The 12,563-nt window shown below is 36.7% G+C and overlaps 1 protein-coding gene across 3 annotated transcripts in view; it reads left to right on the top strand.

Annotated features, from left to right (window-relative positions):
• MLLT3 (MLLT3 super elongation complex subunit) overlaps positions 1 to 12,563 on the top strand; it is a gene marked incomplete at its 5' end in the record, with an annotated part of 259,908 nt that overhangs the window by 175,395 nt on the left and 71,950 nt on the right. For all 3 annotated transcript variants that reach the window (XM_082843269.1, XM_082843268.1, XM_082843267.1), the window contains one exon: positions 11,445 to 12,146. In XM_082843269.1, the coding sequence (XP_082699395.1) occupies positions 11,445 to 12,146 (702 nt within the window). The remainder of the gene's footprint in view (positions 1 to 11,444; positions 12,147 to 12,563) is intronic.

The raw sequence follows: 12,563 nt of genomic DNA, 5'->3' as shown, positions 1-12,563 counted from the left end.
TACAGCTATGACTGTAAAAGTTACCACAGTTAAGATGTATACTGTTCTCATATCTTCTTTCTTATATAGCCATTTATTTTGTGGTTTAAAAAATTACTGTTTTTCTTTATCGCTTCCTTGTTTTTGTGCTAAAATTCCCAAATTTCCTCTCTTTCCAAATAACTCCTATGGAGGCCCTTATAGGATCCCTCCAGTTTTCTTACTCAGTGACCTCCCCCAACCCACCCTTTTTGGAGGTTACCATTTATTTTATGCGAACACTACAAATTTTTGTCATTTCAAATTATATAATGGGGCAGGTTTTTACATTGATTTTGAAAACATTGAATTATGAGAGAAATGTGTCTTATAGTTTTGTGATACTCTTTAAGATAATTAAAGATAATGTGTTCTGCAGGAATATTATAGGAAAGGTTGATTTTCTAATATCAAATAAGCCTCTGGACACACTGTTTTAATGTCTGTCAAGTTTGAAATATTTATTTGGTAACAAAAGACTTGAAGTTTAAGCCACTCGAAACGTATACAGGAAGAGCCTCTGATTTCAAAATTAGTTATTTGCTACCTGCCCAAAAGTAATATGTTGTACCCCCTCTGCTGGAACTAAATAGAACTTCCTTCTATAGTTATGCTTAGACGGCAGGCAGGTTCAATGTTGTTCTTTTAAAGCCACTGAGTTCCTCTCCCTTTCTTCCCATCCTTCTTTCATTTACAGCTCAGGCTGTATTGGCAAGATTAACAGTTGGTTTTGAAACCAACTGCCCTTCTGAGAGTCAGTAGAAGCATAGTGGTTGAGAGTATGGGCATTGAAACCAGACTACTGGAACTTGAATCTCAGCGGGGGTATATTGTAGAGTTCTCTCAACTTCCTGGTGGAGTATCACATTCAAGAATAGTACAACATTATTAAAAAAACAAGTAAAACATTCCAGAGCATTGAGTCCTATAATGGCAGGCTTTTCTTTTTCCTTCTTGTGTGTGTAAATATTTCATGTTCTTTTTATGTACAGACTATTTAGATTGTTATTGAATGAAAGACCCTTGTTACAATTCTCAAATGCCATTTCATTTCCATTTGTGCAGTGTTCTTTCAGGCCCCTATCCATTGACTGATAAACGTTAAATTTGGGGCCTTGTTGCCTCTATTTAGCCTTGATGTTTAAGTTTTGATTCTTTTTTAAAATTAGTCCCATTATTTGTTATTGAAATATTTTCTGCTTCACCATCTTATTGTGTTATAAATTCTTTTTTTGTTTGTTTTTTCATTTTAACATCTTTATTGGAGTATAATTGCTTTACAATGGTATGTTAGCTTCGGCTTCACAACAAAATGAATCAGTTATACATATACATATGTTCCCATATCTCTTCCCGCTTGTGTCTCCCTCCCTCCCACTCTCCCTATCCCACCCCTCCAGGCGGTCACAAAGCACCGAGCTGATCTCCCTGTGCTATGTGGCTGCTTCCCACTAGCTATCTACCTTACGTTTGGTAGTGTATATATGTCCATGCCTCTCTCTCGCTTTGTCACAGTTTACCCTTCCCCCTCCCCATAGCCTCAAGTCCATTCTCTAGTAAGTCTGTGTCTTTATTCCTGTTTCACCCCTAGGTTTTTCATGACATTTTTTTCCTTAAATTCCATATATATGTGTTAGCATACGGTATTTGTCTCTCTTTCTGACTTACTTCACTCTGTATGACAGACTCTAGGTCTATCCACCTCATTACAAATAGCTCAATTTCGTTTCCTTTTATGGCTGAGTAATATTCCATTGTATATATGGGCCACATCTTCTTTATCCATTCATCCGATGATGGACACTTGGATTGTTTCCACCTCCGGGCTATTGTAAATAGAGCTGCAATGAACTCTTTTGGAATTATGGTTTTATCACGGTATACGCCCAGTACTGGGATTGCTGGGTCATATGGTAGTTCTATTTGTAGTTTTTTAAGGAACCTCCATACTGTTCTCCAGTGGCTGTATCAATTTACATTCCCACCAACAGTGCAAGAGGGTTCCCTTTTCTCCACACCCTCTCCAGCATTTATTGTTTCTAGATTTTTTGATGATGGCCATTCTGACTGGTGTGAGATGATATCTCATTGTAGTTTTGATTTGCATTTCTCTAATGATTAGTGATGTTGAGCATTCTTTCATGTGTTTGTTGGCAGTCTGTATATCTTCTTTGGAGAAATGTCTATTTAGGTCTTCTGCCCATTTTTGGATTGGGTTGTTTGTTTTTTTGTTATTAAGCTGCATGAGCTGCTTATAAATTTTGGAGATTAATCCTTTGTCAGTTGCTTCATTTGCAAATATTTTCTCCCATTCTGAGGGTTGTCTTTTGGTCTTGTTTATGGTTTCCTTTGCTGCGCAAAAGCTTTTAAGTTTCATTAGGTCCCATTTGTTTATTTTTGTTTTTATTTCCATTTCTGTAGGAGGTGGGTCAAAAAGGACCTTGCTGTAATTTATGTCATAGAGTGTCCTGCCTATGTTTTCCTCTAAGAGTTTGATAGTTTCTGGCCTTACATTTAGGTCTTTAATCCATTTTGAGCTTATTTTTGTGTATGGTGTTAGGGAGTGATCTAATCTCATACTTTTACATGTAGCTGTCCAGTTTTCCAAGCACCACTTATTGAAGACGCTGTCCTTTCTCCACTGTACATTCCTGCCTCCTTTATCAAAGATAAGGTGACCATATGTGCGTGGGTTTATCTCTGGGCTTTCTATCCTGTTCCATTGATCTATATTTCTGTTTTTGTGCCAGTACCATACTGTCTTGATTACTGTAGCTTTGTAGTATATCTGAAGTCAGGAAGCCTGATTCCTCCAGCTCCGTTTTTCGTTCTCAAGATTGCTTTGGCTATTCGGGGTCCCTTGTGTTTCCATACAAATTGTGAAATTTTTTGTTCTAGTTCTGTGAAAAATGCCAGTGGTAGTTTGATAGGGATTGCATTGAATCTGTAGATTGCTTTGGGTAGTAGAGTCATTTTCACAATGTTGATTCTTCCAATCCAAGAACATGGTATATCTCTCCATCTATTTGTATCATCTTTAATTTCTTTCATCAGTGTCTTATAATTTTCTGCATACAGGTCTTTTGTCTCCTTAGGTAGGTTTATTCCTAGATATTTCATTCTTTTTGTTGCAATGGTAAATGGGAGAGTTTTCTTGAGTTCACTTTCAGATTTTTCATCCTTAGTGTATAGGAATGCCAGAGATTTCTGTGCATTAATTTTGTATCCTGCTACTTTACCAAATTCATTGATTAGCTCTAGTAGTTTTCTGGTAGCATCTTTAGGATCCTCTATGTATAGTATCATGTCATCTGCAAACAGTGACAGCTTTACTTCTTCTTTTCCAATTTGGATTCCTTTTATTTCCTTTTCTTCTCTGATTGCTGTGGCTAAAACTTCCAAAACGATGTTGAATAAGAGTGGTGAGAGTGGGCAACCTGGTCCTGTTCCTGATCTTAGTGGAAGTGCTTTCAGTTTTTCACCATTGAGGACAATGTTGGCTGTGGGTTTGTCATATATGGCCTTTATTATGTTGAGGAAGGTTCCCTCTATGCCTACTTTCTGCAGGGTTTTTAACATAAATGGGTGTTGAATTTTGTCAAAAGCTTTCTCTGCATCTATTGAGATGATCATATGGTTTTTCTCCTTCAATTTGTTAATATGGTTTATTACGTTGATTGATTTGTGTATATTGAAGAATCCTTGCTTTCCTGGAATAAACCCCACTTGGTCATGGTGTGTGATCCGTTTAATGTGCTGTTGGATTCTGTTTGCTAGTATTTTGTTAAGGATTTTTGCATCTATGTTCATCAGGGATATTGGCCTGTAGTTTTCTTTCTTTGTGACATCCTTGTCTGGTTTTGGTATCAGGGTGATGGTGGCCTCGTAGAATGAGTTTGGGAGTGTTCCTCCCTCTGCTATATTTTGGAAGAGTTTGAGAAGGATAGGTGTTAGCTCTTCTCTAAATGTTTGATAGAATTCGCCTGTGAAGCCATCTGGTCCTGGACTTTTGCTTGTTGGAAGATTTTTAATCACAGTTTCAATTTCAGTGCTTGTGATTGGTCTGTTCATATTTTCTTTTTCTTCCTGATTCAGTCTTGGCAGGTTGTGCCTTTCTAAGAATTTGTCCATTTCTTCCAGGTTGTCCATTTTATTGTCATAGTGTTGCTTGTAGTAATCTCTCATGATCTTTTGTATTTCTGCAGTGTCAGTTGTTACTTCTCCTTTTTCATTTCTAATTCTATTGATTTGAGTCTTCTCCCTTTTTTTCTTGATGAGTCTGGCTAATGGTTTATCAATTTTGTTTATCCTTTCAAAGAAGCAGCTTTTAGTTTTATTGATCTTTGCTATTGTTTCCTTCATTTCTTTTTCATTTATTTCTGATCTGATTTTTATGATTTGTTTCCTTCTGCTAACTTTGGGGTTTTTTGTTCTTCTTTCTCTAATTGCTTTAGGTGCAAGGTTAGGTTGTTTATTCGAGATGTTTCCTGTTTCTTAAAGTAGGATTGTATTGCTATAAACTTCCCTCTTAGAACTGCTTTTGCTGCATCCCATAGATTTTGAGTCGTCGTGTCTCCATTGTCATTTGTTTCTAGGTATTTTTTGATTTCCTCTTTGATTTCTTCAGTGATCACTTCATTATTAAGTAGTGTATTGTTTAGCCTCCATGTCTTTGTATTTTTTACAGATCTTTTCCTGTAACTGATATCTAGTCTCATAGCGTTGTGGTCAGAAAAGATACTTGATACAATTTCAATTTTCTTAAATTTACCAAGGCTTGATTTGTGACCCAAGATATGATCTATCCTGGAGAATGTTCCATGAGCACTTGAGAAAAATGTGTATTCTATTGTTTTTGGATGGAATGTCCTATAAATATCCATGAAGTCCATCTTGTTTAATGTATCATTTAAAGCTTGTGTTTCCTTATTTATTTTCATTTTGGATGATCTGTCCATGGTGAGAGTGGGGTGTTAAAGTCCCCTACTATGAATGTGTTACTGTTGATTTCCCCTTTTATGGCTGTTAGTATTTGCCTTATGTATTGAGGTGCTCCTATGTTGGGTGCCTAAATATTTACAATTGTTATATCTTCTTCTTGGATCGATCCCTTGATCATTATGTAGTGTCTTTCTTTGTCTCTTCTAATAGTCTTTATTTTAAAGTCTATTTTGTCTGATATGAGAATTGCTACTCCAGCTTTCTTATAAATTCATTTTTAATGAAACATTTATTGTATGAGTCAAATTGTGCTAAAAGCCGATAAAAATCATCAGCAGTCCACTTTGCTCCGCCCCTTCCCTGAACTCTCTCAACCATTTTGAACTGTTTGGTGATATCTTCTGGTATATGCCTATCTATTTTGAAATATTTATAAATTGCTCTCCCCTCCTTAATTTTATTCCTTTTATGGTAGATCATGATTTTACATGTAAGAAATCTTAAATTCAAGAAACTTGACCTCTCTTAGTTGGTTTTAAAAAGTAGATTATAGATCTCCTTTAAATCAGAATTAACTTGTTAAATTTCTCTTTAGAATTTGATTCCTAAGTATATATTTAAGGCTATTATTTTAGAGCAGAAATGTTGGTGAAATTTGTTTCATTTACTTTCTTCATTATATTTGGTATTATATTTGTGGATCCTCTTCTAGTTTCTCAGAGTGGGTGCAATGTGTATTTTTATGCCTGGTTTCTCTCCTCGCCTTTCCTCTTCTCCTTTTAAAAATAATAAACGCGATAACGACAATATATTTTATTTTGAGCATATGTGTTCTTGTGCCCCTAGATTTTTTGTATGAAATGGTCTTATCATTATTTTCTTTTGACTGATTTCTTTTGTCTTTATTTTTCTAATTTTATTAGAGTATGATCAGCCAATACAATCTATTCAGATATTTTTAAAAGATTATTTTAAGTTCATTTTATGATACCTTTATGATTGATTTTTGTCAGTGTTCCATGGGCACATGTAAAATTGTAAGCTTTATTCAAGAGATTGAAAGTTTTCTGTATAATTATTAAATCAAGTGTGTGGATTGTATTAATCAGTTTCACTATATATTCATTTAACTTTATTAGATCTGTCTATTTCTGACAAAGCTGTACTAATTTCTTATTTCATTGAAATATTTTTCAAGTTTTTCTTGCATATTCAATACCCTTTGCTTTATGTAACTTAGCTTTTACATTGTTTATGCTGTTTGGTCATCTTAACCTTGAATTTCACGTTGTGTGATATTAGTATAACACTCATGCTTTCCTTTGGGGGCATTTAGCTGATATTTCTTGGCTCTTCCCTTTATTTTAAACTTTTCTCATCATTCAATTTTAAGCATTTTTTATAAGCAGTCTGTATATGACCTTTGTCTTTTTTTTTTTTTTTTTTTTTGGCTGTGTTACATCTTCGTTTCTGTGCAAGGGCTTTCTCTAGTAGTGGCTAGTGGGGGCCACTCTTCATCGCGGTGTGTGGGCCTCTCGCTGTCGCAGCCTCTGTTGTTGCAGAGCACAAGCTCCAGATGTGCAGGCTCAGTAGTTGTGGCTCACGGGCCTAGTTGCTCCGCGGCATGTGGGATCTTCCCAGACCAGGGCTCGAACCCGTGTCCCCTGCATTGGCAGGCAGATTCTCAACCACTGCGCCACCAGGGAAGCCCTGACCTTTGTCTTTTTAACTCATCTGACAGCCTATCTTTTAGTGGGAGAATTCAGATTTCTTTTAAATTCTAATGAGTGATGCCTGATTTTGTTACTTTTTTATCTTGTTCCTTATTTATATTTGTGACTTTTTACATTTTTTAAAAAATTTGGCTTATATTTTCAAGTTGATATTCATTTCCCAGTTTCTCCTTCTTTATGTGTCAGTTGTTCTGTACTTTTCCATTTCATTATTGGCCACCTTCCTTTTCAATTGCTCATAGATCCAATTTTTCCCCCCTACTTTAACATGAATAATGATACCAACATTTTCCTTCACCTTCACACACTAATCCTCTCCTTTAATGTTCCTAAATTTCTTTGGAGATAATTTAATTTTTAGGTCCAGATTTTTGTTAGACGTTTGTCAAAAATTCATATTGAGCACTTACGTTACATATTCCATATAGTTTATTATCCATTTAGATTTAGTTCTGTATAGAAGGCAAAGTAATTGCACTCCTGTTTCTTCTTACATGAAAGGTTTCATTTCTGATTCAGTTATTGTTCCATTAGAATCCCTTCTTAAGTCCTTTCCTTAGATGGAGTGGTAGCTAATGTGATCTTTGAATCCTTAAATTTTGGAAAACACTACTTCCCCACTGAAGGATGTTTGGCTTGTACTGCTTTTTTCCTAGCAATCTAGATGTTACTGTTCTTTCTTTTTAATTCCAGTGTTACAAATGAGAAGGCCATTGTTAATTTGATTCTTTTTTAGTATTAAGTAATTATTCTTTCTGGTAGCTTGTAAGGTTTTCTTTTTATCCTTAAAGCTTAGGAATTTTAGTGTGATGTTCTTGAACATGTGCCTTTTCCTTCATTAGTCCTGGCTGGATCTTGGAGAGCCCTGTAAATTTGTAATTCAGTCTCTTCTTTAGTTCATGGGAATTTTCTTTCATATTACTTTAATATATTTTCCTTTTCCCCCATCTGGAGACTCCTTGGGAACTTTTCCTATAGTTGGTGTGTTAGTTAGGTTGCCTTAAACTGTTCTTCAAGTCCTTTCTCTTTTTCCTTTATGATTTTCATCTCTTTGTATTTTCAGTTTATGCTTTGAGATTTCTTCCAGTTGGTCCTTCATTCACTCTAATTCATCAGTTAGACCCCATCTTCTCTTTTAATTTATCTACTGAATTATTCAGCTTAAAGATTTTACTTCTTTAAATTTTCATCTAATTAATTTTCTAAAATTCCGTAGAAATTATTTTTTGCTCTCTACTTGACTCTCCTTAAGTAGTCATACTATTTTTGGCCTCAGTATTTTGTCTCTATCCTTCAGGAGATCTGTTAGGTCTGCTCTCTCCCACTGTCTCCTGTCATTAGGTATGTTGTTTATATGTGCATTGGGGTTCAGGTTGAGCTGTTAGGGGACCTTAGTTTGTTTTAATCCTATAGGGGATCCTATAGGGGATAGGGGATCCTATAGGGGATGGAAGGTCCAGGCATCTCAGCCTGCGCTATAGCAGCAGGCACGTTGTATATTTCATGTGTACTTGGAGGACCTTGTCCCTTCCTTCTGGTCTTCTTGCATTCCTAGTTTCAGGCGTAGAGGGGACACTCTCTCCTCTTGAGTGCCCCCTGAGCACTTTTGGGGCCAGGAAGACTGGCCACACTTGTGCAGTTATGTATGTGTAGAACTCTTCTGGGTCTTGCTTGATATCCAGAGCAGACCAAGCCCTACACCAGTTCTCTCTCAAGATGCTTATAATCCCAAGGTCACATTCTTCAGGCCCCACTCACTACCTGTTGGCCCCTGGAGCTGACTGGCTGGATGGTAATTAGTCTGTGCTGCTTAGTGGCACTTAATATTGAGGTTAATAGTTCAGTAAAAAAAAATTTAAAAGCCAGTGACTTGATCCTCAATTTGTATGGGATAGATAGGCTGAGAATCAGTGAAAGCTTTTATTCTGTGTCAGTAACAATTTAATTCCTGACGTTGTATCTAAGCCTCTGTTTTACATTTATTACATGTAAGTCTATGGAGGCAGGTGATGTACATTTGAACTTTGCCATTTATCACAGGCCCAGACCAAAGAAAATGTAACCCTCAAGAATAGAAACTGTTCTCTCAGTTTTTGTTATTTTCTAAATTTTTTTTTTTTTTTGCGCGCGGTACGCGGGCCTCTCACTGTTGCGGCCTCTCCCATTGCGGAGCACAGGCTCTGGACGCGCAGGCTCAGCAGCTATGGCTCACGGGCCCAGCTGCTCCGCGGCATGTGGGATCTTCCCAGACCGGGGCACGAACCCGTGTCCCCTGCATCAGCAGGCGGACTCTCAACCACAGCGCCACCAGGGAAGCCCCTATTTTCTAAATTTTTGTCTTGGGTGTTTTTATGGAATATGTTTCCCTTGTTAACTCTTGAGTTGCTTTAGCTTAAAGAGTACTTTTTGGTAAAGTGGAAGGAACAAGAATAATTGGGTCACTTGCTTATACCAAGATTTGTTGGGTGGGTGAAAAGGTGACAGTAGGCATTTAATACCTAGACCAACATGGGGAGTAAAGTTATAAAATCTCTTTGAGTTTTGTACTTAACATCATATGTATGTAATTAAGATGAGAACTTGAACTTTCTATGACACAAGAATCTGTGTCGTATACCACTATGTACTTTGCCTTAAGAATTCAGTTTGTCCTACAAAAGGATTTTAAAAATAAATCAGGGAAGGACCCGTATAGAAGTCATTTTTTTTGTGTGTGCTGAAATGTTATATTTTTAAACGCTTAATGCTAGAAAATATGTTGGTAGCTTAAATTTGTGTATTTATAAAAATGTGTATAATACTCCATGAAGGTTGAATATTAAACAGCAGTGCTTGGGTGTTCTAGAGCCATAATTAGAATACCGTTTGCAAATTGACCAAATTCAGTGGGTCAACAAACCAATTTAAAAAAAAAACTCAAGTATATTAGATTTCAAACTGTTCTCTCTTAATTTAGTTTGTCCATAATACTTTATTTTAATTATTCATAGTATTGCTTAACATGCCAGGAAATGTCTTATAATAGAATTTATAAAATAATGTCCTTTCAGTAATATGAATATGTACTATCTTTAGCATTCTGCTTTTAAATCTCAGATTAAGGTGTTTTGTAAGGAATTATCTAGTTTAATGGACAAAAACATGTCTTAGTAACTTTATCCATTTTAGAATTTTGAAACCAAATGCTCACTTGGGAAAAATAAATGGAATAATTGGTATATGTCATTTTGGAGCAAATAAGACAAAAATTTTTGTAATAAAAAAATACATATTCCCACTAACATAGAACAATAATTTTTCATTTTGGGTATGGCTTTATGATGTTAATTTATATATATTTGTTTTTGTTTTTTTGCATAGCCCCAGTTAGTAGATTGTTCATTTTCATGAAAAGCATGGCCCTTGCCTACTGTCTTTCCTGTGTCCTGCTAGATATTTAAGGAATACAGTATTGGTTTACATATCATTGGACTTAAGTGGGTAAGTTAGAGGTGCAACATAACAGGCCTGAAGATGTAAATTCTAGTTGAAAATCTGGACATTTAATTGTCTTTGGTTCCATTAGGAGGTGGAAGTAAACAAGAAAGAGCTCTTCTTTTAGTATTGGTGTGGATTTTTGCATGTCCAGGATCTACTTCCGTTTCTTATTCTTACTATGTGAATGACTGAGGTTCAGAAACATGGTAAGTATGGACTTAGATTGTGTTCCTAGATAGAAAGCTTATTTATAGGTTATATATTCTGAGGTGTTTATATGAGTGAAAAAATTGAACACATTTAAAATGAAATAGGCAGTGATTAACTCTTTCATCATGATTACACAACATGATTGCCAAAGACTTTTCAGTCCATTTGATGACCATTAGGTGAAATCTTTGTTCTTTTAGACTTCTCTTTTCTTTTTTCTTCCCTTTTGTTGTTGTCATTGTTGTTGTTGCTAGTGGATGGGAGATGTGTTCCTTAACTGAAGTTTGGTCAGAAAAAAAAACTGCTTTTTATCTAAAATTGAGAATTATTTTATTTGTTTTTTCAGTTTTGTGATTCTTTATATTAAAAAGTCATTTAAAATTTAGTATTATCTGGCCTCACTACGTGACTCTGGCCTGTTTTTCTATCTCCTTCTCAATCCTTGCTGTCGTTGGATGCTGCTCCCTAAATATAAGCTGTGCTTTGATCCCTCATTGTTTTAGTTCATTCTAGTCCCTGGTCTCCACGGGACTAGAATGAGCTAGTACCTTTTCATTCTTACCTTTCTAGTAATCACCTGCTTCTCTTGAGGACCTCGTTGAGGTGTTAATTCTCCATAAATCTCTGAATTATTCTTCTCTGCCTCCCCCAACAGAATTAATTTCCTCTGTTCCTTTCGTTGTGATAGGTGGCTCCTGCAATAACCATGAATCATAGATGTGTCATAGTTACTGAGAGTAGGAGCCATGTGTTATCCAGCTTTGTCTCTCCTGGGACAAGTGTGTAGTGAACATTTGTTGACTTGAAATGGTTAGAACTCCATGCTTGTCATGATTAAGAGAACAGCTTGCCTCATTCAATTCCTCCATCATGGTAGCCCACACACACTGTTGCTCGCACACCCTGCTCCCACCCGTTCTACTGAGGTTGTTGGGTTCTATTCCGATGCATTTGGGAGCAGTCAACGGAGGATCCTTTTGAGGAGCTGTAGTACAAGGAGACTGGCTCTTAGTCTTCATGGACGTTCCGTTTTGAGAGTTTGCTTTTCTCCCTGCCTTTCCGCAGGACCCCAACAGGAGTATCCATCCCAGCGGCAGCAGCAGCAGCAGCAGTTGTAGCAGCAGCAGCAGCAGCAGTAGCAGCAGCAGCAGCAGCAGCAGCAGTAGCAGCAGCAGCAGCAGCAGCAGCAGTAGCAGCAGTAGCAGCAGCAGCAGTTTTTCCAAGCCTCACAAATTAACGAAGGAGCACAAGGAAAAACCTTCTAAAGACTCCAGAGAACATAAAAGTGCCTTCAAAGAACCTTCCAGGGATCACAACAAATCTTCCAAAGAATCCTCTAAGAAACCCAAAGAAAATAAACCACTGAAAGAAGAAAAAATCGTTCCTAAGATGGCCTTCAAGGAACCGAAACCCATGTCGAAAGAGCCAAAACCAGATAGTAACTTACTCACGATCACCAGTGGACAGCAAGATAAGAAGGCTCCTAGTAAAAGACCCCCCATTGCAGATTCCGAAGAACTGTCAGCCAAAAAAAGGAAAAAGAGTAGCTCAGAGGCTTTATTTAAAAGTTTTTCTAACGCGCCACCGCTGATACTCACTTGTTCTGCTGATAAAAAACAGATAAAAGATAAATCTCATGGCAAGATGGGAAAGGTCAAAATTGAAAGTGAGACGTCAGAGAAGAAGAAATCAACTTTACCGCCGTTTGATGATATTGTGGATCCCAATGATTCCGACGTGGAGGAGAATATGTCCTCTAAATCTGATGTGAGTAGCCTGGCTGGTTTTCCTCCTTTCCCTTATTAGTTTTCCAATTTTATTTCCGATAGCTTCAGCATAAAGACAGAGGAAGGAGAATGACAGTTGCACCAGAAGATGGTAGCATGGAAGCAGAAATGGCCTAGAAATGAATTTCCTTAACTAATGGAAAGAAGGAAATGAAATCATTAAGGAATCTGCAGACTTGTAGGCTATGATTTAAGTTGTTAAAGGAAAGATATGTTCCAGAGTATAATAATGGGTCATTTGAATAGCAGCAGAAAAATCTAGATGCTTATCAGAGCTTAGTTACTGTGCTTTCCAGAAAAGTGAGAAGAATGCAGTGAAAGTAGAATACACCAGAAAATCAATTTTAAAAAGAAACAGGAAGTATTAGGGTGTAGCTACAATGTTGATCTTTTTGAT

This window comes from Leucopleurus acutus, assembly GCF_964270905.1.
Source record: "Leucopleurus acutus genome assembly, chromosome: 7".
NCBI classification, from domain to species: Eukaryota; Metazoa; Chordata; class Mammalia; order Artiodactyla; family Delphinidae; genus Leucopleurus; species Leucopleurus acutus.
Note: the sequence above shows the minus strand (reverse complement) of the source record. Positions and strands in the feature narration are given on the sequence as shown.